Source organism: Lingula anatina, chromosome 5 (assembly GCF_051362555.1).
Source record: "Lingula anatina isolate TDL-2025a chromosome 5, LinAna3.0, whole genome shotgun sequence".
NCBI lineage: Eukaryota > Metazoa > Brachiopoda > Lingulata > Lingulida > Lingulidae > Lingula > Lingula anatina.
Genome location: NC_141771.1, coordinates 14,564,590 through 14,588,772, shown reverse-complemented (window position 1 = coordinate 14,588,772; position 24,183 = coordinate 14,564,590). Strand labels below are relative to the sequence as shown.

Genomic DNA, 24,183 nt, shown 5'->3' with positions numbered 1-24,183 from the left:
CGGCCCCTGACGATTATGAAATATAACTCATGGCAAATATATATATATATATATATATATATATATATATATATATATATTAAGATAAATTATAATACTGAATGAATTTTACCTGGTGAATTTTTTTTTTTTTTTTTTTTTTTTACAATGATCAATAGCTAGCTTTTTTCTTTCTCTTCTTCTTCTTTACTTTTATTTATTTATTTCATTTTTTTTTTTGGGGGGGGGGGGAGTGGTGCAAAGGTTTTTTCCACCCAGTACTTTTATTCCATCCAGTACTTTTATTAAATTTCGAGATTTTTTACACCCAGTACTTTTATTCCATCAGTACTTTTATTAAATTTTGAGATTTTTTTCCACCCAGTACTTTTATTCCATCAGTTCTTTTATTCGATACTTCAGAGTAAATGAAAAGGGTAAATGGATCGTCCGTAAACCCCCTTTACACTGGGGCGGCGTCCTTTGTGCGACCAAGAAACTGGCATCACTGTGGTCGTAGAAAGGAGGTACAAGCATTGCTTTGGTTGAAAAAAAATGAATATTTGGTGATTGGCCAGTTGTCAGAAAGTTAAGTATTATAATTTTGTACTCTCAAATGATCCGTACTACAGGACGCCGTCCAGTGTAAAGGGCCCCTTAGCTAACTATGAATTAATCTACCCCTGACAGTTTGAAGAAGGCTATGACATTATGAAACATTTATTATTACATAATGGCTCTGCGAACTACAGTCACTTCTTTTCACCTGTAGATCTGACCTGTTTGTTATACACCTGGCTGCTAGAATAAATACTAAATCTAACAACTGAAGTGAAATTATATTTTGAATGGGCCCCTGTCGGTCCATGTCGCTAACACAGAGCACACATATTCATAAACACCGCATTTGCAAGAACCGCTTTGTGAAATAAAAAAAGAAAAAAAAAGACGCCCCGACAATTACGCGTCCTGATATATAGGCCTACAGTTCGGATATGCACACGGCAAAAACGATTAAGGGACCGTTCCCAGATCCTATCGTACTAACTATGGATCGATCTCTCCCAGAAGGAATGCTATATAAATTGCAATCAACGTAATCAGTGTGATCTGGCCAATTTTACAAAGTTGCTGTTTTTCCCTTTTCTCAGCATAATATTATATGCGATGCAACATTTTAAAGAGAACCGATAGGTCTATTTTCATGAAACTCACAGAACTGATGAATATTAGTTAAACGCAGGTCAAGTTTGAAAATCTTCATAATGGGCTGCTTTTTTTTTCAGAAAATTTGCTGTTGTTTTTGCTTTTTTCAGCATACATGCAACACTGTAAACACAGTTTAAGGAGAAGCAATAGGTCTATTGTCATGAAACTCACAGAACTGATGATTATTAGTAAAAGGGTTGTCAAGATCAAAAATCGGCATATCCGGGCCATTTTTTGTCAAAAGTTATGCTGTTTTTTTTCTGCCATTTTCAGCATATAAGTAACACTGTAAGCACATTTCAGGGAGAACTGATAGGCCTGTTGTCATTAAACTCACAGGAGTGATCAATGTTACCAATATACAAATCAAGTTTGAAAATAGGATTGATTGGTTGAGTTTTGTGGAAGTTGTGCCTTGTTTTGATATATATAAGTGGTTTTCCTCAGATTTGATTGTCAGGCATGTTGACAGTTTCGTTATTGAACTAACTAGATATGTAAATATGTTAGTGTTTGTCTGAAATTTTCTGCATCTTTACAACATTGCTAGTTGATTATATAAATATGACGGTAAACATGTTATCATGTACTGTGTAATACAGTGTCTCAAAATGGAGGCAATTGGGTGATTATTTTCAAAAGTTTTGCATTTTTTCTCCTTTTTTCATTGTACATGCAACACTGTAAACACATTTCAAGGAGAACCAATAGGCCTCTTTTCATAAAACTCACAGAACTGATGATTATAAGTAAAAGAATGGTCAAGATTGAAAATCAACATGACCAGGCCCTTTTCTTTCAAATGTTATGCTGTTTTTTTTTTTCAGCATATAAGTAACACTGTAAGCACATTTCAGGGAGAACCAATAAGCCTGTTTTCATGAAACTCACAGGAGTAATCAATGTTATCTATATACAAATCAAGTTTAAAAATAAGATTGATTGGTTGAGTTTTGAGGGACTTCAGCTTTTATTTGTATATAAGTGGTTTTCCTCAGATTTGATTGTCAGGCATGTTGACAGTTTCGTTATTGAACTAACTAGATATGTAAATATGTTAGTGTTTGTCTGAAATTTTCTGCATCTTTACAACATTGCTAGTTGATTATATAAATATGACGGTAAACATGTTATCATGTACTGTGTAATACAGTGTCTCAAAATGGAGGAAATGGGGTGATTATTTTCAAAAGTTTTGCATTTTTTTCTCCTTTTTTCAGTGTACATGCAACACTGTAAACACACTTCAAGGAGAACCAATAGGCCTGTTTTCATGAAACTCAGAGAACTGATGATTATTAGTAAATTAAAAAGAATGATCAAGATTGAAAATCAGCATGACCAGGCCCTTTTCTTTCAAATTTTATGCTGTTTTTTTGTTTTTTTTTTTGTTTTTGTTTTGTTTTTTTGTTTTTGTTTTTTTTTTTTCAGCATATATGTAACACTGTAAGCACATTTCAGGGAGAACCAATAACTTAAAGCCTGTTTTCATGAAACTCACAGAACTGATGATTATTAGTAAAAGCATATTAGTAACTCTGTAAGCACATTTCAGGGAGAACCGATAGGCCTGTTGTCATTAAACTCACAAGAGTGATCAATGTTATCTATATACAAATCAAATTTAAAAATAAGATTGATTGGTTGAGTTTTGAGGGACTTCAGCTTTTATTTGTATATAAGTGGTTTTCCTCAGATTTGATTGTCAGGCATGTTGACAGTTTCGTTATTGAATTAACTAGATATGTAAATATGTTAGTGTTTCTCTGAAATTGTCTGCATCTTTACAACATTGCTAGTTGATTATATAAATATGACGGTAAACATGTTATCATGTACTGTGTAATACAGTGTCTCAAAATGGAGGAAATGGGGTGATTATTTTCAAAAGTTTTGCATTTTTTTCTCCTTTTTTCAGTGTACATGCAACACTGTTAACATATTTCAAGGAGAACCAATAAGCCTGTTTTCATGAAACTCACAGAACTGATGATTATTAGTAAAAGAATGGTCAAGATTGAAAATCAGCAAGACCAGGCCCTTTTCTTTCAAATTTTATGCTGTTTTTTTTTTTTTTTTTTTTTTTTTTTTCAGCATATATGTAACACTGTAAGCACATTTCAGGGAGAACTAATAACTTAAAGCCTGTTTTCATGAAACTCACAGAACTGATGATTATTAGTAAAAGCATATTAGTAACACTGTAAGCACATTTCAGGGAGAACCGATAGGCCTGTTGTCATTAAACTCACAAGAGTGATCAATGTTATCTATATACAAATCAAATTTAAAAATAAGATTGATTGGTTGAGTTTTGAGGGACTTCAGCTTTGATTTGTATATAAGTGGTTTTCCTCAGATTTGATTGTCAGGCATGTTAACAGTCTCATTATTGAATTTACTAGATATGTAAAATGGGTTGTTTGACAATTTCTGCGTCTTGACAATATTGCTAGTTGATTATATAAAAATGGTGGTAAACCTGTTATCTTGTATTGTGTAAAAAAAGTGCCAAAATGGAAATGAACTCGTATCATTGTAGTTTGTCAGCAGGGCCGTAGCCTGAGCAAAATGCCAGGGGGGGCAGTACGCCGACAAGAGGGGGCGAAGCCCCCGAGGTGGGAGGGTGTGGGAGGTCCCCCTCCCACGGTGTGGAAATTTTTTTAAAACTATGTATAATACTGCATTCTGGTGCATTTTAACTGTTATTTATTGCTCAATTAGAAGTCAGAAATTGCGATTATTTTTTGCACGTCAAATCCCAGGGGGGGCAGCTGCCCCCCCTGCCCCCCCGGAGGCTACGGCCCTGGTCAGATTCAATCATTCACAATGTTTGGAATGGAGGAAATTGGACATTTAAACTTGTTATATTGATATTTTTGCCATCTCAACAATTTTCTTAGTTGATCATGTGAAATGGCAGTAAACTGTATTATTTTATGTAAAAAAGTTAAAAATGGAAAGAAACCCATTTCAGTACAGTGCTCTCTTGTATACATTTAGCATTTTCATAGTATGACTTTGGAGTTCCATGAACCTGAAAACCTTTGCTAGTCACATTTTCTGAATATTCATGATACTAATATTTTATTATAAAAAATTGATGATCATTATGCTGTTAAGCATTATATAATATTGCATCAAATTGGAAGAAAGCACAATTTTGGGTGCTGCTGGCATGATGTCCTCAATTGTAAAATTGTGTACTGTGCAAGTCTGTATCCAATGGACGACACTTTGTGTTATCAAAATATAAAATTCATGATAATAAAAGAGTGCTAAATAGAAAATAAGCATTATGAAAATAAAATGTTTGAAAACGAATTTCTTTGGTCTTTTATTTTATTTCATCAGTATCCTTTCTTTTCTTAAATTAATTGATGTTTTATCTCATAATCTTCAATTCTAAAAAAGTGGCAAAGCCCAGCATTAAATATTGTATAACTGTTCATTTAATCATCACCTCTGGTGTTATTTTGGAATTTACCTTAAATATGAAAGAATTTCATAAAAATGTGAATTGCTGCAAAGTAACGCTATATAAAATTTGCTTTGCATTAAAAGTACAATCATTATTACATGTAGATGCATGCATGTCCTCGGTTGTAATGTGTAGTGTCTGTCCGTGTGTGTGTCCGTGTGTGTCCTCGGTTAGAATGTAAAATTCTTGTCAGCAAAAAATTAGTTTTTATAAAAAATTAATTTATAACATTCATACTCGAATAGATTTTACCCTAAATTGAATGTTTTTATTTTGATTTAACCAAGGAATAAGATGTCCTCGGTTGTATGGTGTTGTGCTGATGTCCTCGGTTGGTACACATAGACAAGTATGTGTGTGTGTGTGTGTGTGTGTGTGTGTGAAACATAACTTTAACAAAATGCACTGAGGATTGGTTGCTGTGACTATGAAATCTTTTTCACATAGACAATCTGTTGACCTTTCAATTGGCTGAAAGTTTCAGCATTATGCCTTATTTCAGGATTTTCAGTCTTCATTTTGATTTTTTTTTTTTTTTTTTTTTTATGGGCAAAATGAGAATTTACAATCTTTGTTTTCAGGATTTTCAGTTTTTTCAACTTTCACCTATGCAGTTGTCCTGATTTTTGAAATCCTCTTTTTCTTCAGTTTCCTTGGAGAATGTCCTGCTGGACATCAAAGAGCTGGACAAGGGCATGGAGCTGACCAAGAGGGAGTACGAGGGGCGCAAGAACTCGCCTTACCCACCAGTTGTTCTGGAAGAGTTCCTGAAGACTTCTCAAGATAAGCTGAGGAAGATTAAAGTGGATGCCAAGACAGCACAGGTAGGTAGAAAATAATTATAATATCAGCAGTAGGTTTTTGTGCAACTGGTGTGATTTGATTTTCAATGCATTTGATGCTCAGTCATGATTTGGAATGCAGATGTATACAATTAATAAGTCCATTCTCCTTATTAAGATATTTAAACTTATTTGCACAAGTGGACATGTTTTGTTAAGTCAAACATGTGGACAATTTCACTGGAAATTGCCTTTTTGTGTTAAAATGGGGGTCTGGAGTTTTTTTTTTTTTTTTTTTTTTTTTTTTTTGAGGAGGGGGAGAAGTGCCTGTTTGTGTGTCAATTTTGCTGTCAAAACTGATGTCTGATATTTTTTGTTGAAGGTTCATCAATCTGAAAAAAATATTTTTTGAGATGCTTTAGTATTTTCTTAAAAGATCTAATGGTATACTAGTAATAAATAGAGAGAGATTCAGGGATGTCTTTTTCAAATATTTCTTTCATTTCATATCACAGGAAGCCTACCAAACTGTGGTGGAGTATTTTGGGGAGAGTCCGAAGTCTCTGGATCCCAACACTTTCTTTGCTATCTTTGTTCGCTTCGTCAAAGCTTACAAGGTAAGTCCAAATTTTCTTTAAATTTGTTTGAATAAGATCTCGGTAAGAGACTGTGGCCAGAATAGTTGATGAAATATCGGTCAGGTTTCTGATTGGAAAGGTATTTAAGATACTTTTTAAGTCAAACAACAGAGATTTTGAAAAAAAAGTAGACAAACTGCACTTAGTGACTTCAATGCATTAACCCTGCCCAGTGTTCAAAACGCAATGACAACTCTTGTCTAAATCTACTGGTGTTTTGCTACGGTCTCTTTTTCTATCACGTAATGTAAATTTAATTAATGTGTCGTATAGTTATGTATATTTAAAATACTTGCTTTATTTATTTATTTATTTATTTATTTATTTATTTATTTATTTATAAACCAAGTACACTACTGAATTTTGTCACTTCTTATTGTCCTTGTATACAGTCTGGGCAATAACTGTCAGTTCATTGTTGTCTACATGTCCAGTCCCTCCTGTGTAAACTAACATCTCTCCTCTTTATTTATTTACTTATTTATATGTCCATCCCCCTCCTGTGTAAATGTACAACTCTCCTCTTTGCACTTTCTAGCAAGCGCACGATGAAAACGAATTGAGGAAAAAAATGGAGCAAGCCACCGCCATACCAGAACAGATCGAGAAGGAGAAAGAGAGGCGGAGGTCGGAGAAGAAGAGCCACGAGGTAAACGGAGCACCTTTTTTCTTATCTCTTGTGTGACAGCATGCTCTAGTGCCTCTGAAAAATGGTCTGAAGCTGCAATTTCAAGTCACAAATGATAAAGTGGTCAAACAGGGAATGAATGAAGCAGACATGAGCTTTTTCTGTGGAAAAGTGTAATTCTGCGCTTTCTAATTCAATTCTGATGGTTCCTGAGTTTGGTCAAGGTGAGGTATTGGGTCCCATGATAAATGTTCAGGATTTTGTTTTGAAACCTAGGCTCTTGTCTGGTAAAGGGAGACAATTAAGTGGAAGGCAGTCCGAAAAATAGTCTAACTTATTGATTACGACCGTCTTGCTCATTGAACCGAGACTGCAGATTCAGACCATTTCAGGTGCACTCGTGATGGCATGAACAAACAGCATGTGTTTCTTGTGATCTTTTCAGGCTGTTCACCTTCCTTCTCAGTCACTGGGCACAAATAAATTACCGGCCTGTTTCATGAAAAATTCTTAAGGTTTTAGTAGGCTAAGTTCTCTCTTTTGAGCTGCCATGCATTTGAACTTCTTATTTTGTATGCTGTTTTTAATGGACAAGAGTCTATTAAAATTATGTGAATCTTGAATTATGTTTGATTTGAAATGGAAGACAAAATGAGAACAACAAATGTGTGTGTCGATATATGTAAGTACTGTCAGTCAAATCTATATATGGTCAGCAGTGACCTAGTTTAAAGGCAGTCACGTTCTATGTGGGGTAAATGGGCAGTTAGGCTTTAATTACGTGCTTATTTGCATATTTTTTGTTTATTATAGACATGTCAATTTGTAGATAATATTTCATTCTCTTCAATGCCACTGTTTTCACAAAAACACCCAAATTTTGGCATTTTCACGTTCATCTCAATCTTTGAACAGTGACTCCCATAGTAAATCAAACCACAAATGCATGAGAGATTCTAGAACTGTAATATTGAGTAACCATGATATTTTATAACCAGGCTGCTGTGGTGGATGAGCTGAAGAAAAAACAGAACCGACGGCAGATTAAAGAGAAGAAACTTTTGGGAAAGGACGAGGTGTACCACGGAGCTTTGGAGGACATCTTACTTGGTAAGGGGTCACTTAAGTGCTGGTCATCCATCAAGGGTGTTTGTTTAGGAAAAAAAGCTCATAATCTTATTATTATTATTATTATTATTTTATTTATTTATTTATTTTTTTTTTTTTATGAAATGGAAGAACATAACCACCAGAATTTGTAAATAGGAATTTCCTCTGTTTTAAAGGAAAAAAAGGAAGGCATAAATCCTCCATGAGTGGTTAAGGCACAGTATGTTTAGACAAAAAAAATGTTTTATAAGATTAGGATATATATATGTATCACTTGCAATTTTAGATTTAAAGAACGAGCCATATAGGAGAGCTGATGCTTACAGGAGAAGCCAGCGCCGCCATAATGAAGGTCTTCAAGCAGCTAGCTCAATGAGTGAAGGCTTCTAAATGCCTCAAAGTACTTTTGTTGCCATTTTACACACCATTGGACTATTTCCACATGCCAGCAAAACTGGTGTCATTCATTTTAACCAGGCGGGCAGAATGACAGTTTCAAAATGGCGTGGTTCTGTGTTGATGCCCTGAACAACATGGCTGATGTCTGTTTCAAGATTTCGCCACATGTAGACAGATAGTATAATAAATTTACTCATTCTGTTGGGCAGAATCATCTTCAGTTATCTAACAGTTTGTCAGTGAGTCTGAAACTTGCACAGTGCCAGGGATTGGCGTCAACATCTCAACCTAAAATGCAAACAATTGCTGGGAATTGCTACTGAAACCCATACACTTTCTGTGAGTTGTTGGTTTCAGATTTGTCACTGGTAAAAATTAACTCCCTGGAATGTGCTGTAGACAACAGTAAATTGCCTGCAATATCTGCATACTGCCAAAGGTAGGAGGACAAGCTTCTCAGCCACGATTGCCTTTTGGCATCAAGAAATTCTCTAGCCCTGTTACTCCAGGTTTGTTTCTTTGACCACAAGAAAAGAAACACACCTCAGCAATTTATTGCTTGACTTTTCGCTTAACTGGCAATGGACACAGTGCTCTTTCTATGACCCAGTGTATTTAAACTAATGGACAGCCTTGTAAGTGGACCCAAATGGCTGGACTGTGATTTGTGTATCATAATCTAGTGGGCGTTGTGTATCATCAGCCAAGAGAAGCCCAATTCAAAAATTGTGAGGAATGAAATACTGAATTAGAGGCCTTTTTGATTACTCAAAGAAATAGGTTAGGAAAGATGTGATTTTACAGTGGAGATATTTTTCACAGCAAGCAAAAGGTTGTGATGCCTTTAAATTTTGGAAGGTTTTGGTTAAAAGCAGAAAGCCCAGTAGCTGTTGGTTAAGTTGATTTTAGTTGAACAAAGATTTACAATAGCGAGTTAATTTTTTTCGTAATGTAATTGGGATACAGGAAACATTTTATTAATATGAACTGATGAACTTAACATTTGTCAAAAGTAGCGTTTCATATAAGTGTCAAACAAGACGTACAGAAACTAATTTTTGTGAAAAAGTCAGCATTTTTTCTGCAGTTTTGAGTCCCAAGAATTGACATTTTAAACTATATATGTTGGTGTAAAAAGGTTGATTAAAACACGTATAGGTTCATTGTTATGAGAATGCTGTTATAAATGTGACGTAAGTGTTCAAGAATTGCATTTTGCATTATTTTAATGTATGTGTACTGTTCCTTTGTGGGACCTTGTAAATGTTTTGTAAAGTGATTTTCAAACCCCTATGGGAGTTGTATGGCATGAAAATAGTTGATATTCATTTCGGAGCAAAAGATGGGTGTATTATTGTAGCTTGTCTTGATATAACTGCCATCTATTTTTCTTGTGGCAAAAGTAACTTCTTTCAGTATGATCTCTCATAATTGGTGCATTCGTTATCTTTAGGATTGTGATTTTATATATGCTTTGCCTTACCACATTTGTGTATTCGTTATAAGATTTGATATCTACAAGATATCTCAAGTTCCTGTCCACTTTTTCCCAGATGCATTGTCCATTTCATTATAATTGCATTTAATCCAGAAAAAAACATTGTATTCAAGTCTTTTGTTGAAGACTTTGGTTATATGAGCCAGAAGTCACACAGGTCATTTGTATTGCTTAACGTTTTGTAAAAAATCTTTATCACCTAAGATGTATGAAACTTAAGACATTTTGTAACTTTTTAGTCAGAACAGAAGAAAGGTGAAAACAATTATACATTTTATTTAAAGCAGTAAAAAAGAAACTGGAAACAGTAAATGTAAATTTTTAAAAAGGGGTATATATGATTATGAGATGCATTATGTTTTTACTGTGTTCACATTTTATAAGGTCAAGTTTCACATTTACTTATTATTTACCACAGGTAATGTTGGAGATAGTATTTGACTCACAAAAAAGCATTTATGAAAAAAAAGTGTGATTCACTGCCCTTCAAGTGAAGATTTCAAAAAGAAAAAAAAAGATTATGACAATGTTGTACTATTTGAAATGTTAAGTGAATGACCCAATAGAAGGTGCATGTTCCCTTTACGGAAATTCATTTATTTGTCCCCTGATTCTACCAAGGTTACCCCCCCCCCCCCCCACACACACACACACACACACACACAAACACCTTTTCACAATTCCTAAGTCTGTGTATATATGTAAATATAGATGTTGGTCGTAAAAATTAATGTGGATAAAGAAAGTTAGTTCTGATTATATTGTGCCTTCCTTGTGATCTGTTTATTGTCCGCTTGTAGGCGATATTATCCACGAGTATATCCACTTATACAAAAAGTCCAACTCAGAATAAGTATTTACTTACGATACATGATTTTACAGTTTCTTTTAAAGAAACATTTTTCTGAATCTACACGCGCTATATTGTAACTGCATTAGAAATAAGTTAATTTTTCAGTACATGGAACAAAAGTAATGATATGGGTTTTCTTACCTGTGGCGCAGCGAAGCAGTTCTATTGGTCGAACATTTAATCTTCGAAATATTCTAAGACCTTATGAACAGCGGTCAATCTCTGCCACTGTTCCATACTTCTGCTTTTGATATAACAGTTCAGTCAATATTCATCGCTACTAATGCCTTCAGGTAGCTTTTTTTTTTATTATTTTCGAATATGATGAGAATACCTAAGAATGTTTTTATAGTTTGTGTAGAAAATGAAAACTGTCAAACGTGTGTGAAATCAAATGTTCTAATAAATCGATCACTGTATGTAGGAGTGCCGTGAAACGCACGTTTCGTTTGAATTAAAATTCATCAATTTATTCTCTGAAAAGAATTGTAAAATTGGTTGGAATTAAAATATCTTTGAATGTGTAAACTTGCTGTGCAAGAAGTTTGTTATTTTTTGTACGTACAGACGCAGTGTTGTTGTACAATCGACTATCATCTGAACCTTTCGTCATCGTTATGACCATCGCTGTGCACTTTTCATATAATTTGTTCCAAGGGGGGGGGGGGGGGGAGGCTAGGGGCACTATCTATAAGATCACTTAACTTTATCAAATAACATACGCGAACAGGCCCTGCACTGGCCGACCTTGCATGGCGGAAGTACCCTTTACCATGGCCACAGATTAATTTTTCACTAGATTTTAACAGATATGTTGCTGGGTTAATAGACGGTTAATCTCTGTACTGTGCGCCTGGGCGTATCGTTTTACTAAAATATACGCACATTTAATACACTGAAGGTCTTTTTCAGTTGAAAAAGTACGTTGCCAGCTTTTAACTGACCTTTTCTATACCTTTTTGGTAGTCATTTTGTTGTTTCATTTATATGGCTTGCTGAGATTTTTTTTAAAATTTGGAAATATGCACCTCTGTATTCATAAACGTGCAATTAGACAACAAAATGAAGTGTGATTTGAAACTGTGAATATTGTTATATTTTGCTAACAAATCGGCGGTCATCTCGACGTATGAAAAGTGCTCAGCTTCCTGTAACTACTGGCAAGAAAAGCCAAGCTAAGTTGATGATAATAATAATAATAATAATACAATATATGTATATATTTGTAACGTTTAATGCTTGATTAGCAAAGTGAACCCGAGCGTCTAGCCAGGTGGACTTGATGATGGCCTCAATCTACTTAAAATTGCGTAACTTCATCACGAACGGAGCTCTATCTTCCAGATCTAGTGGGTCAATATATAATACGGCCACGAGGGATGATACGATCATCGACACATTCTTGAAACCCCCGGCCCGTAATTCAAGCTTTAAGAGAGATACTTCGCAAGAGCCTGTGTGCAAAATCAACTAAGACCCCCTTTCCATACCTAGATCGATCCAGCAGGATCGGCCCAACTCCGAGGGGCTTCTCGCTAAATTGCATTCGTCATCATCTGTGGTCTACTCACGTATTAGATACGGCATTCGCAAAGGGCTTCAAATGCCTCACTAAAATGTATTATGTTTTTTCTAAAAAAAATTTTAATTGAGAATGATTCGGTTTTTTTTGTCTTTATTATTTCTATTCATGAAGGTAAAAATAATTTCATTTATGTATTTCATTTTATATATTTTATAGATAAAGATAATTTCACCTTTTTAAATTTTTGATATCATATTCGTCGTGTGGGCGACCCCTCGCCCTTGCTTTTAACGGGAGCAGAATCGATCTTTTGCAACCGAGCAGTTAGTTGAAAAACTACTTTCATGTTGCCATAACAGGAGTACTTGTAACGTGTGCACACCTATATGACCGACGTTGAATGGTATTCCTTCCCACTTGACCAGAGGAACTGAAGGCGCCATATCCATGAGGTAGGTACATAAAACGCTTCGATAGATTTAGTTTGGCTGTACCTATGACGTTAAATAGCACAATGGTATCAAAGGCATTCCTACCGGGGCGGTTTTTGTAAAAGCTGGTGCATTTTCCATATAATACAAGCAATTGCAGCGATGCCTTTTTTTCGTCGGTTAGACGCGTTTTACAGGTGGTATGACAGAGGCAGATCCAGGATTGTTTTAAGGTGTTTTAGGAATGGCAAGCCTTGGATATGAAGCTGACCTTCTGTCCCCTTAGCATGGGGTACGGAGCCCTCTGAATTCTATTATTATTGTTTTGGAGGGCAAACGGTGTCATTTTTACGGTTTAGAACCATAATTCAGCCAGTCCAAATTCTAATTTCAAGATGGGAAAATTAGTGTGATTTTTAAAAACTCAAGGGGGGGGGGGGGGTAGGGTCAGGATCCCCCTAACACCCCCACCCCTCAACCCACCACTTTACATGTATAACATTAACACGTGTTCAAAGCATATACCACAAACGCAAGACCAATCATACCCCGGTACGAATCTGACCCATTATAGTCTGAAATATGAATAATCTAAGATAACCCAGATGTTAGTTTTTGTTGATTTGGTCGTCTGATGATAAAACATCTAAAAAGAAGACGGTTTAAGAAGGTTTTGTGTCTATATACATTTTATTCCAGTGGAGCTGAGGTCTTGTGTTTAATTACATATGACTGAACTAGACAGCGTGAGCATTTAAGGCACAGGTTCCTGAAACTGAAGATTCCCGTCTGTTAAGTACTGGTCAAGGCACGCGCTGTGTCCGGGAGATGGGCATTGGCTGAACCGTGACGTGTCATACCCTTCCCACCCACTCTTCTTACCCATAGCCATCCAGTGCTGCGCGTGCCGATAACATTCATGCCCATACCGATTCCGGGCATAAAGTCCCGGATTGGTGGGCATTGGGACCCACATCCCGTCAAACAACACCCGAGTCGGTTGCATGCCCTTTGAGAGGAGGATTTCCGAGTCCATCATATGCTGCCCGTATAGCTCGATCGTCCAAGCTTCGACATGGACTTGGAACACTCCACCTGCTTGCCGCCCATCAACGCAACACCATAACTTTCCGAGATCAATTAATTTGTACCCCGCTTTGGAAAATTTGGGCCTAAGCTTTTGAAATGCACTGTAGTTTCCTGAAAGGAAAGTGATGTCGGCGTCCCTTTCCCATGGTAACACTTTGTTAAATTTAACGGCACCAAGTAAGGTGCCTTCTTGCAGTTCGCATATGATGCCTTCTTCCTCGCAGGTTTGCATGATAAATTTTACGGCTTTAGCAAGCCTCTTTAAACAACATGGCGAGAGACCAATCCCTCTTAGCTTTGAGCAGCTGTTTTTCGAGTGAACACAGTCAATAGTTATTAGCCGTCCCGATGCTAATCTGATAAAATCAAGTTTCCATTCAACGGCTAATCTCAACCACGTGTCATTTAAAAGTTTTAAGCGGGTTTCTTCTAAAACGTGGAATAGAGAATCCGGGCAAACTACCGAACGCCATTTTGTAATACGCTTTGCGCGTAAAAACAAGTCTTCAAATATGGTCTCTTTTTTAACCTCGTCACTGAATTTTAAAACCCTAAGAGCGTTCGTTTTTGCGAGAAAAGGCCCAGTTATATGGTCACAGTACACGCATTCTTGTTCCGATATGTCGTACCCGTTTCTGTAAACCAGTGTATAATTTCTAATCACGAGCTGTTGACAGGACATCGACCAATGGCCGTCGGAGGTACGAGTGGCGCCCCCTACGACACTGACGTCCATGCTTCCGGCCACCCTTATCATCCTGTCTAATCTCGCGTTAGGCGTGAACGTCGTAAGATCTCGTGCTACAAGAACGTAGCGCGTTTTTACTTTTTTGATGAGTGAATTCAAAACCTTCCCTGGCGGTGTTTTCGCTGGAAAATCAACATAAGAAACTTTAAAGTCAGGTCCAGCTGAGTTAAACGTTGTTTTCTTAGACTTTGGTGTCGTTGGAACTAAAACGGTGATGTTGGGATAGGTTTTCTGGATCTCTATCAGGATTCTTGTTATATTATTGGCAGCCCGTAGACCCTGACTGAAGTACAAAACAATGGTTACCAATGACTCCATGGGTTTAGCGTTTGTACAATTAAGGGACACAAAACCTTTGTAAAAGAACGGATAGCCGTACAAACTATCCATAAACTTTTCAGGGCACACTTCTACTTCATTTTGAGAAGTCTTTTTCTTTTTTGTTGCGTGAAATGGTGATGGTGGCAAGTCATCGTTTTTCAATTTATGCAAAATGTTTGATATTGAACCAACTACTGCCTGAATATTTCGAAGAGTTTCAGAGCCTCTTGCAGAGCGTGCCGCTCGGTGGAGCTTCTCGTTCGCCTTTTGAAGGAGAGCGATGATGTCACTCTTTCTGTGGACAGTTTCGTCTGTGTCTTCCTCTCCTAACAACTTGCATACATCTCTTGTCTCTTGTACAGTTCTCGGGGTATCACAAGGTTTCAGAGATCTCATATGGGTCAATGAGACCAAAATGAGAGTTGATGACGTCACTATGGCCAGGACCGGTATAAGGTTTCTACTCCTCAAAATTCTACAGATATGAAAACGAGGCATTTTATCTGAAAAGGAAAAACAAATCTAAAATAAACACAAACACAATAAAGACCAAAATTTGATGTAAGCAATCGTCAAAAGTCCTCAAAAATAGTGTGACTATTTGGTTAAAATGGCTGCCATTTCTTTTCTATTATTAATCATGGGTAACACTTATTAAGAATTGATGACTTTTATCATTTCATTTTATATATTAACCAGCATGTTATCCGTCGATGTCTAGACTGAAATATGGTACTGAATGTTAATTTGAAATATTACTTGCGTTTCACTGTTTTTGTCTCTCTCTTTCTCTCTCTTTCTCTCTCTCTCTCTCTCTCTTATAAAATAGAGATATAAATAACATAAATATAACCTATATAAATAAAATTATGCAACACCAGTATTGCAACAAAACAATAGACAGCACTGCTTACAATATATAGGGTTTCTACGAAGAGAAAAACCATCCGCAATTTTGTGGTTGTTTCACATTTTCTGTCGCTATAGTGGAACGACCGCAAATGTGCTGATAATATGATTTAGATGAATAGAACACAGACATATATCACGTTATGCAGAATGTTTAACTATTGAATCTTTTCGTGAAAAACAAACACTATTTAGAGACCATGTTATAAAATAAATCTTTTCATTTTCTACACTAAAATAACGCTGTATTTTACAGAGCGTTAGATCCTTGAGTCTGAGCACGATTCACTTACCAGTAGCTTCAATGTAGGTCTCAAAATACACAGTGAGGAAGGGCACCAAATGACGTGAAGTTCTATGAGGCACACCTTTTATTTAAGTCTAAAAAATGAAACGTTTAATCTTATAACTTGATCCACAGACTATACACAGATGAATTTTCATCAGAATACCATATAGTGACATTTAAACAATGATAATATAACTAATGCTAAACAATTAGCCCATCACTACCCGCTTGATGGTGGCTGTTTATGGAAAAGCCACCATAAGGAAGATAGTTATGGGCAGATTGTTTAGCAATCACGCACTGTAATTGTTCACAGAACATGGAAAATTAAAATCATATGTCCAGATGATAAGCGGGACAAAAATTAGTCTACAATACATGTATATTGTTATAATGTATATTGTATATACCGGTAGATTTTTCACACAGTCAAGGCATACTGGCATCAAACCAGAATATAATTCTAAGGACTCATTCCCTATGAAACTATCGTTCCACATGGGTCGATCCAACTACGCGGGGACTCTCGCTGAATGCAATCAGACTCACAGATTAGCAATCATCCTCGTGGCGATGAGTAGATTACAGAAAAGCGCCTCCTGAAACAAGAGCGTTGGAAACAAGAAGAGGCGTCTTTATCTGATTGCTTTTATCGAGAGTCCAAGCAGAGTTGGAACGATCTATATAGAACGATAGTTTCATTGGAAGTGCGCCCTAAGGAAAATCAGAATGTAAAGGACTAGCAAGAATATTAATACACGCCATATCCCGTGCTCACTTTACTATCAATAGACAGGCCCGTGGTGCGTTGTAGAGGATGCTTTACTGCAGAACGATCCCTCTCGTATTATAACGTTATGTATTTGATAATAATTTATAGCACATACAATGTATCGACCACCAATTAATTATCAACAAACAAATTAATTATCAACAAATACACCCAAGAAACTAAGAAACTAATTTGAACTTGAATGAGCTAACATACCAATACTATTAATAGATGTTATACTCTTTGACTAGTCGCTGATCCTGAAAATAGTTATATGAAGTATCTTTTTTTCCTCAGCAATTTATACTAGGTTTAATACTGTATAATGATAGACCAATAAATGACAGCTGATTCAATGTGTGATCGGGCAAACGGAAACACGTCTAATTTTAAGTTGAATACACGACCTCTGAACGACAACTTTGAACCACTCAAATATTCTAATGGAATCACAATGGCGGATCCGCGGGGTGGGGTGGGGGGGGGGGCACAACCAATTAACACACACCTGTGCTCCTTCCACCTTCACCCCACTTCCACCCCACTCAGCAAAAAATATAACGAACACAACGAGACAAAACCAAGCGATCTATGCATCCTTATGGTCTACATATTATAATGAAATTGTCTGTCTACTTTCTTACATTTGCCATGCGAAAAGTCCACGGGTTTGTTACTGAGTTATGTAATGCAGTGCTGGTACGAAAGAACAAAAGAGGAAAGCTATATAATAAATATAGGTCATAGACGATGTATCATAAACTAACGCACCTGTTTTTTGCTATCTACGCACCTGTCGGTAGCCCACGTCTATAAGCACGTATGTTAGCCAAATGTTGACGTTGTGAAGTGGACTTATCGCTGTATTGATACTGACCCAAAGCGCAAACAGATACGCAGATATTGCGCCCTCATTACGGAGTTACACGTGATAAAAAGCGTTTAATCATGTCTCATATATTTAAAGTGTAGCAACGGCTATTCTACAATGAACAACGCGACTACCCGTGTGATTTATTACTGACTAATAATAAAAATGGTTATTAAAATAAAGGATGACAAAGGCTCTCCCTGTATTTGAAGTCAGATAGTTAAAAACATAACAACTCTTTATATGAGATTCCGTAATACGTAGAAGGCAACGCATAGATATATAATAAATTCCACTTTACCACTAAAACTGCGGTTAGCGCAATTATTCTGAAATCTGTGCTTGCCATCAGACCACGTCGACCACCATCATATATGGCTACCCTCCGTAATAATTTCTTAAGAGATAACAAAAAAAAAAAAAAAAAATAATAATTATAATAATTAATTGACTAACTTTGAGTATCGGAACGGATTCATTTACCATTAGAAAGTATGAAAAATTGTCTTTTTCCCAAAAAATTGTCTTTGTCTTTTTTTTTTTTTTTTTTTTTTTTTTTGTCACTTCCCACCGAAATGAGAGCTGTCATCTCTTTAACTTAATGTTCAGGATATTACGATTACGTGGAGGGAATATACCTTACCAAAAATACTTCACAATAAGATATTGTCCACAGGAATTTTAAAAAAATATATTTGCCGGAGACCCCCATCCTTAGGAAAAAAAATCAATTTTTTGGGCAAAGCTTTAGACTTTTTAAATCGGATAATCAACTCCTCGAAGTCAATTTTGCGTCATTTGGTCCAAGACCTTCTAATGTAATAGGCCCACATTTAGGGTGTATTCCCAGAGATTTAGATCGATCCAGAGATTAAGATTTAGATCTACCTAACTCCCTGGGGGTTCAGGCTAAATTGCAGTCAGCCGAGCGCGCACCATAGTTAATTACCCCCTTACAGCTTTTAGTAGGCGGGACAGACGCTTAAGCCGGCTAAGCTGACAGTAATCTAGTGAGACTCCCCACAGGGATAGATCGATCTAAAATCTATGGAAATGGGGTCTTAGTGTATCTGATTTAACGAAGTGGGCCATCTTCAACACTGTTTTTAATGCAACGAATGTTATGTCCTTAACTTTTTAATATCATGTGAAACAGGACTCATGACGTTATAACAAAAGAGCATTATTTATTTCATTAATTTCAATGCGTCCCTTTATTATGCTCAGAGCTATGTTACAGGCGTGTTTGCTAAATACAATAATGTGACAATTCATACAAACGAGCCTTAACACGAATATAACATTTTGACAATCTCAACTAAAGGAAAAAAACGACAAAATTAATCTGATTTAGGCCCAAAAATAACAAAGGCCAGCATACTGAAGGCTGAGTTCATGTGCGCCATCTATAGTCAATTTACATTCTAAATGGCATCAATTTCTTCAACTGATCATTTTCAAGATAACACAAACATATTACAAATATATATGTATATTAAAACAACATCTCAAAGACCAGAGGATATTCGCCCTATATATTTCACTTAAAAATCATTGGGAAATGCGGTAATAAGTCTACTTTTTATAAAACGTGCCAGGAGAAACAAATGAAAGCAAATATACAAACTCCTTCATCTCTATGATTTTTCTACTAAAAAATTGACTTTAAATCATCAAGACTTCCTTTTGCTAGTCACTAAAAACGTTGCTTAAATATTTTGCTTGAAACCAAATATAGGTTTGAAGAAGCATCCATCATTTTCCAAGTTTGTTGCTTTGATGAGCATGAAAACTTTAAAAAATTCTCTTATAAATGATTCTTTTTGAGGTCCTTGACGTCCTTTCCTGGAACACGACCACGACTTTCTATATTTGTCAGCATTTTAATGGATTCTAAAACCCAAGTTGAAAATATAGTCTGAATATTGTGCTGTAGTACAAAAAGAACATCCATCTTCATGGCATCTTCTGTATCAAACTCAAATGACCTCTTCTTAATTCAAAGACGTAAAAAAATTCTAATTTTACAAGATCATCTAATTCATACATTTACTTTCAGATAACATAAAAATCATTCATAAATAAATAAATACAAACATTGCATTTTTACACCTCAATTCATGATGCCTGTTACTGGGAAGTTTCCAACTGAATAACGCCATTTCAAAATCCTCACATCTTGTGTTAGAATTTTTGAAGATAAACAAAAAAATCTAACTCAGTCTCAAATGCCTTTTTTTTTTTTTACAAAAACTATATATATATTACTTCTTTTTACATCTTCTTGAACATTTTCTTTTCTAGGCAATCTTCACCTTCAGAGGGCATTCGCAACAGATGATCCTACGATCTATTGATCCACGGATCAAATATGGCAGACCCTACATGAAAGCAAAGCCCACTAATCCCCTGATGGTCTCCCTGCTGCCGCACGTGCCATTAAATGGTTTAAATAATGGCTCCAAAGTTTAATTGATAGACCTCATGCCACATGTGGAGGCTGGAAGACCATCAGTGGATAAGTTGGCTCTGCCTTCATGTAGGGCTAACACATTCGATCCGCAGATCAGTAGATAACCTGTTGTAAATGCCCAGGGCTTGACATTAAGGGTGGCCCACTGGCCCTTGGCCACCGAAATCCAACCTAGGGCCATGAAACGATGTGGTCACTGGCCCAAAGAGCAAGTAAAATGTCATGTGTCAAATTATCCTCCTAATATTTACCGATATCTCGGGCCAGTATCGAAAAAAGTTAGTGTCAAGCCCTGATGCCCTCTTAGACATCTACCAAACTACCTTCAGTGTCTGTCTATTATTCACTTCTCAGTCTTAATTAGGTATCCACAGCTGTCATCTGACCCATTAATTAGGGCTTAAATGTGTCTATCATTTATACCCCACAATATGCCTGTTAAATTCATATATTTTCTGGTGTGTGTGCACACAGTGCAGCCCAGTAGGTTAGAGAAGTTAAGGCCTGTTCAGAAACCAGTTGATCCATGGAATAACTCATCCGCGGAACCAAAATATAGTGCATTCTTGACAATGGATTCCCTGCCTCCCATGCACCTATTCCCTGCAAGGGCAAAGAAATTAAATCTCAGCCTGCTTTCAAGTGGGTCGTGCCTTATTTGATCCATGACTTAGTTAGTTCACAAATCAACTTGGTTCTGAACAGGCCCTTAGCAGATTATAATCCCACATTTCAACTTCTCATACAATAATAATGAACCACACCGCTTAAATGTATGGAGTCCCCAGCAGTATTTCTCTGTGAGTTCATATGAGACAGTCCATCTCAGTTACTGATCAACTGAGCCCTGACTAGGGAATTCCTGAAATTTCCTTCATCCACCACATGTAAGATACAGCGGATAGAGAACGAAAGATTTCAGCATCTGACTGTGGCTGACACAGTAGTAGTAGTAGTAGTAGTACGTAGTAGTAGTGGTAAAAATAGTACGTAGTAGTAGTAGCAGTCATACTAGTAGCTGGGATAGTGCTAACACTCGCCAATTTAGCCAAATGCTAAAACTGACAAGTTGGCTAAACAAAAAATGGCTGATTCGACTTGTTTTAGTCAAATTTTAACCATTTGGAGAAAAAAGTGATGAAAAAGTAGTGATTTGGCTAAGAGAAAAATTGCCAGAGCTACTCCAGTGTAGCATCACAATCTACTGAACCTTCTGAAGTAACAGTAGGTCAATCATCATAATAACAATAATAATACAAATAATAATACAAAATAAAAATAATAATGATGATGATGAATAGAAGTCCATGAATTCAGTACTTATTTATGTCAAATAAACGCACGCCGTAGAGTTGAGGGAGCTTTGGAATGATATTGAGAGCAAGAACTGATGCATTGATGACGAAATGTGTCGCTTCGTACTTTGTGTAGAAACTGGCCAGGAAAAATCTGAAAAAATAAAACACAAATATCACAAACAGATCGACATACGGTGCAATCCCAATAAAACTATCGTACTGGGTAGATCGTTAGAATGGGGCATCTCTCCAAAGGCAATTAGATTAACTGATTGACATGCGTCCTCGAGCAGTTAGGGGGTGACAAACTTTTGTGTGCATTTGGTTGCTCTCAAAAGTAAATGAAAAAGTTTCAAAAAAAAAAAATTTTTTTTGTTGCACATCTGGCTTCAGTGTTTTAAAAATTTCAAAGTGTGTAAATATTTGGAAATATCCTATATTCATCTATTATTTAAAGTTGAACACACAAAATGAGTGAAATAGTTCATACATAATATATAAATATATATGCATTTCTATGTAAAAATTGTTGTTAAATAGGAACTCAATTTCAGTAAATAAATAAATAAATAAACCAAACAAAAAAGACTTACAAAACTATTGGCACAAGAGTGAAAAACTTTTTGGTTGCTGTAAAATGCTGCCCGTAATCAATCTGCTCCCACTGCGTCATAAACCTCTCCTTGCCCTGATCTGACGTCTCCCAAGGAGTGCCCTTGGTGATGTGCAGTGTGAAGAACATGATCTGGAAGAAAAAAGGACAAATGCTTATAATCAGAACCAAAGACATGATTATGAAAGAGGTATGTGTTCAAAGTTACAATTATAGTAGGTTCATCATAGATTGGCTTAAAGGGATAATAAGTGTTCGTTTTGGCCAAAAAATGAATTTTCTTGGAGTAAACAACAAATTTCCCATACTTACCAATGGTTAATGAATCAATTTCTTCATTCAAAGTTAGTCCCTGAATTTTTTCTAAAAAGTTTTTTTTTTTCTTTTTTTTTTTTTTTGTAATAATCTCTTAAGAGATTATAACAGAATATAGCCATCTATGGAGGTCTCGTGATCCGATGACAAGCTGCGATATCACAATAATAGCTATAACTGCAGTTTTTGTGGTAAAACAGAATATATTATATTTCTATGAGTTGTTTAAAATGTCTTTGTTGTGAAATATAGATCTCATACAAAGAGTAATTATCCCTTTAAAGTTATTATTTAGACTGCAGTTAGATTCAACTATTGTTCTATGTAGCTGGGTAAATCCAACTCTGCGGGGGATTCTCACGAATGTTCTTTTGTGACTTCTAGCTATTTTCAATGTAAAATGTTGGATTAAAGGATAAATTATACAACAGAAGTGCATTAACTTTCCGCAGGAATTTAGTAATACAATGATCATCTTTGCAATGGGCAAATATTATCAATCTTTCAGATTCGTAATTTTATAATCACAAAATTATATTTGTGGTGCTTTTACATCACAGAAAAGGACCATGACAGAGAAGCTTTCTTCTTAATTTTGTTAACTGTTTCTCAATGGTAATGTTTCAATTTCAAGAAATTATTACTTAAAAATGATATCTGTAAAATTCACAATTTTCCCCCTATTGAAAAGATATTTCTCTTCTAACATATAGAACAAGTGAACGTAAACTCTTCTCTTTATGAGTTTTTTGTCTCACAGTAAAGCTGCCCATGACAACTCTGCTTATTTTCAGAATACTCACTATATTGTGTATGACATTTGTGCATGTCCAGACCCAAGCCACAGTGAAGAAGGGAAAGCTGAGCAATAAGAAGTGAAGAACAGAAATCAGTAGGATGTATGTCAGCCACATTCCTTTGCTGTTCAGATAGGAGTGGGTGGGGTTTTGTTCACTGGTGGCCGTGCCCACATTCATCTTGGAGATTGATCTCCGCTTCTGAAAATAAATAGGAGTCTATTTTAAGTCAACTTGTATGAAATTGATAAAATACGACTTAAAATTATTTATTTATTCTTTTTATTATCATTTCTTTTGGTCAGAATTAAAAAGGAAATACTGGGTTTATTTTTATACTAGTAAACCATAATTTTTCTTGCAATAAAGAAATATAAATTTAAGTTTTACAGAAACTATCATACGAGTGAACCTTCAACTCACTCACTGGCAACACTGACCATCAAAAAATTTACCATTAAAGCAGATTGCTTAAATCCACTCAGAATTCATTAAAAACACTTATTAATTGGGACTGTTTCATATCAATGTTAACACATCTTTTCACATAATACAATTATTCTACATTGTAGCTGTCATCGATCTGCAAGTGCAACGTTGCATGAAACTTTGAAAGGCCGTATATATCATGTAGTAGCTCCTACAATGCTTTCAATCGTTTGCTGCGTAAATAATTCGATGTGGCTTGGAATCTGCTCGTTGTTCCGAGACATAATTTAATGCCATTTCAGCTACAGAGCGTTGGCAATTTTCCCAGTTTGCTTGATACAGTAGAAGTATTGTTAGGCGTCCACCCAACTTACGTGTCAATAAAGACTGCGGGGAAGTTTCCGACTGACACCGACAACCTAAATTTTGTCATCATATTTTTAGTGGCATCAGAACTCAGAGACTTCATATTACGCCGCTATAAAGCACGTTACATTAAGAGATTATGACGTCGTCCTATCAACGACAATACATTAAATCTAGATCAATAATTTCTCACCTATCTCAGAAATAAGTTTCTTCTGACTTGTCAACACGATCTTGAGATTGTCTTGTTGTATCCCGCATGCGTAGTTCTGTCATCGCGACTTCCTTTACGTCACTTCCTACATGCTTCCCGCTGTATTCAGATTATAAACAACACTGGTTGCACTTTTTCTCGATGTT

General features: G+C 36.0%; 3 protein-coding genes across 7 annotated transcripts in view; 1 reads left to right on the top strand and 2 right to left on the bottom strand.

Moving 5' to 3' along the window:
- Positions 1 to 11,110, top strand: part of LOC106153143 (formin-like protein 2) — a 53,619-nt gene extending 42,509 nt beyond the window's left edge. For both annotated transcript variants that reach the window (XM_087012882.1, XM_087012881.1), the window contains 5 exons: positions 5,318 to 5,493; positions 5,967 to 6,068; positions 6,628 to 6,738; positions 7,716 to 7,827; positions 8,114 to 11,110. In XM_087012882.1, coding sequence (XP_086869008.1) covers positions 5,318 to 5,493; positions 5,967 to 6,068; positions 6,628 to 6,738; positions 7,716 to 7,827; positions 8,114 to 8,217 — 605 coding nt within the window. In that variant the 3' untranslated portion in view covers positions 8,218 to 11,110. The remainder of the gene's footprint in view (positions 1 to 5,317; positions 5,494 to 5,966; positions 6,069 to 6,627; positions 6,739 to 7,715; positions 7,828 to 8,113) is intronic.
- A 2,013-nt stretch (positions 11,111 to 13,123) lies between these two features.
- Positions 13,124 to 17,924, bottom strand: LOC147761696 (uncharacterized). Of its 4 annotated transcripts, XM_087014130.1 has the most exons (4): positions 17,433 to 17,924; positions 15,894 to 15,981; positions 15,451 to 15,508; positions 13,124 to 15,194 (listed from the first exon to the last, which is right to left on the bottom strand). In XM_087014130.1, exon 4 carries the CDS (start codon positions 15,187 to 15,189, stop codon positions 13,288 to 13,290), a length of 1,902 nt encoding a protein of 633 aa, XP_086870256.1. In that variant the 5' UTR covers positions 15,190 to 15,194; positions 15,451 to 15,508; positions 15,894 to 15,981; positions 17,433 to 17,924; the 3' UTR covers positions 13,124 to 13,287. The 4 variants fall into 4 exon arrangements, with proteins under 4 accessions (XP_086870256.1, XP_086870254.1, XP_086870253.1 ...); XM_087014128.1 differs by lacking the exon at positions 15,451 to 15,508 and having other exon boundaries at positions 13,126 to 15,194; XM_087014127.1 differs by lacking the exon at positions 15,451 to 15,508 and having other exon boundaries at positions 13,126 to 15,194; positions 17,455 to 17,924.
- A 777-nt stretch (positions 17,925 to 18,701) lies between these two features.
- LOC106153140 (ORM1-like protein 1) lies at positions 18,702 to 24,181 on the bottom strand. Its single transcript, XM_013526954.3, has 4 exons — positions 24,017 to 24,181; positions 23,035 to 23,229; positions 21,897 to 22,048; positions 18,702 to 21,454 (listed from the first exon to the last, which is right to left on the bottom strand). The coding sequence occupies exons 2-4, from the start codon at positions 23,206 to 23,208 to the stop codon at positions 21,319 to 21,321; spliced, it is 462 nt and encodes a 153-aa protein (XP_013382408.1). The 5' UTR covers positions 23,209 to 23,229; positions 24,017 to 24,181; the 3' UTR covers positions 18,702 to 21,318.
- Between the last annotated feature and the right edge of the window lie 2 nt (positions 24,182 to 24,183).

Coding starts and splice junctions, on each gene's coding strand:
- LOC147761696 (XM_087014130.1), bottom strand. CDS start 15,189: ATGCCTCGTTTTCATATCTGTAGAATTTTGAGGAGTAGAAACCTTATA.
- LOC106153140 (XM_013526954.3), bottom strand. CDS start 23,208: ATGAATGTGGGCACGGCCACCAGTGAACAAAACCCCACCCACTCCTAT. Junction 22,049..23,034: donor CAAATGTCATACACAATATA/GTGAGTATTCTG, acceptor TTTTTCTTCCAG/ATCATGTTCTTCACACTGCA. Junction 21,455..21,896: donor ACTCTTGTGCCAATAGTTTT/GTAAGTCTTTTT, acceptor TTATTTTTTCAG/ATTTTTCCTGGCCAGTTTCT.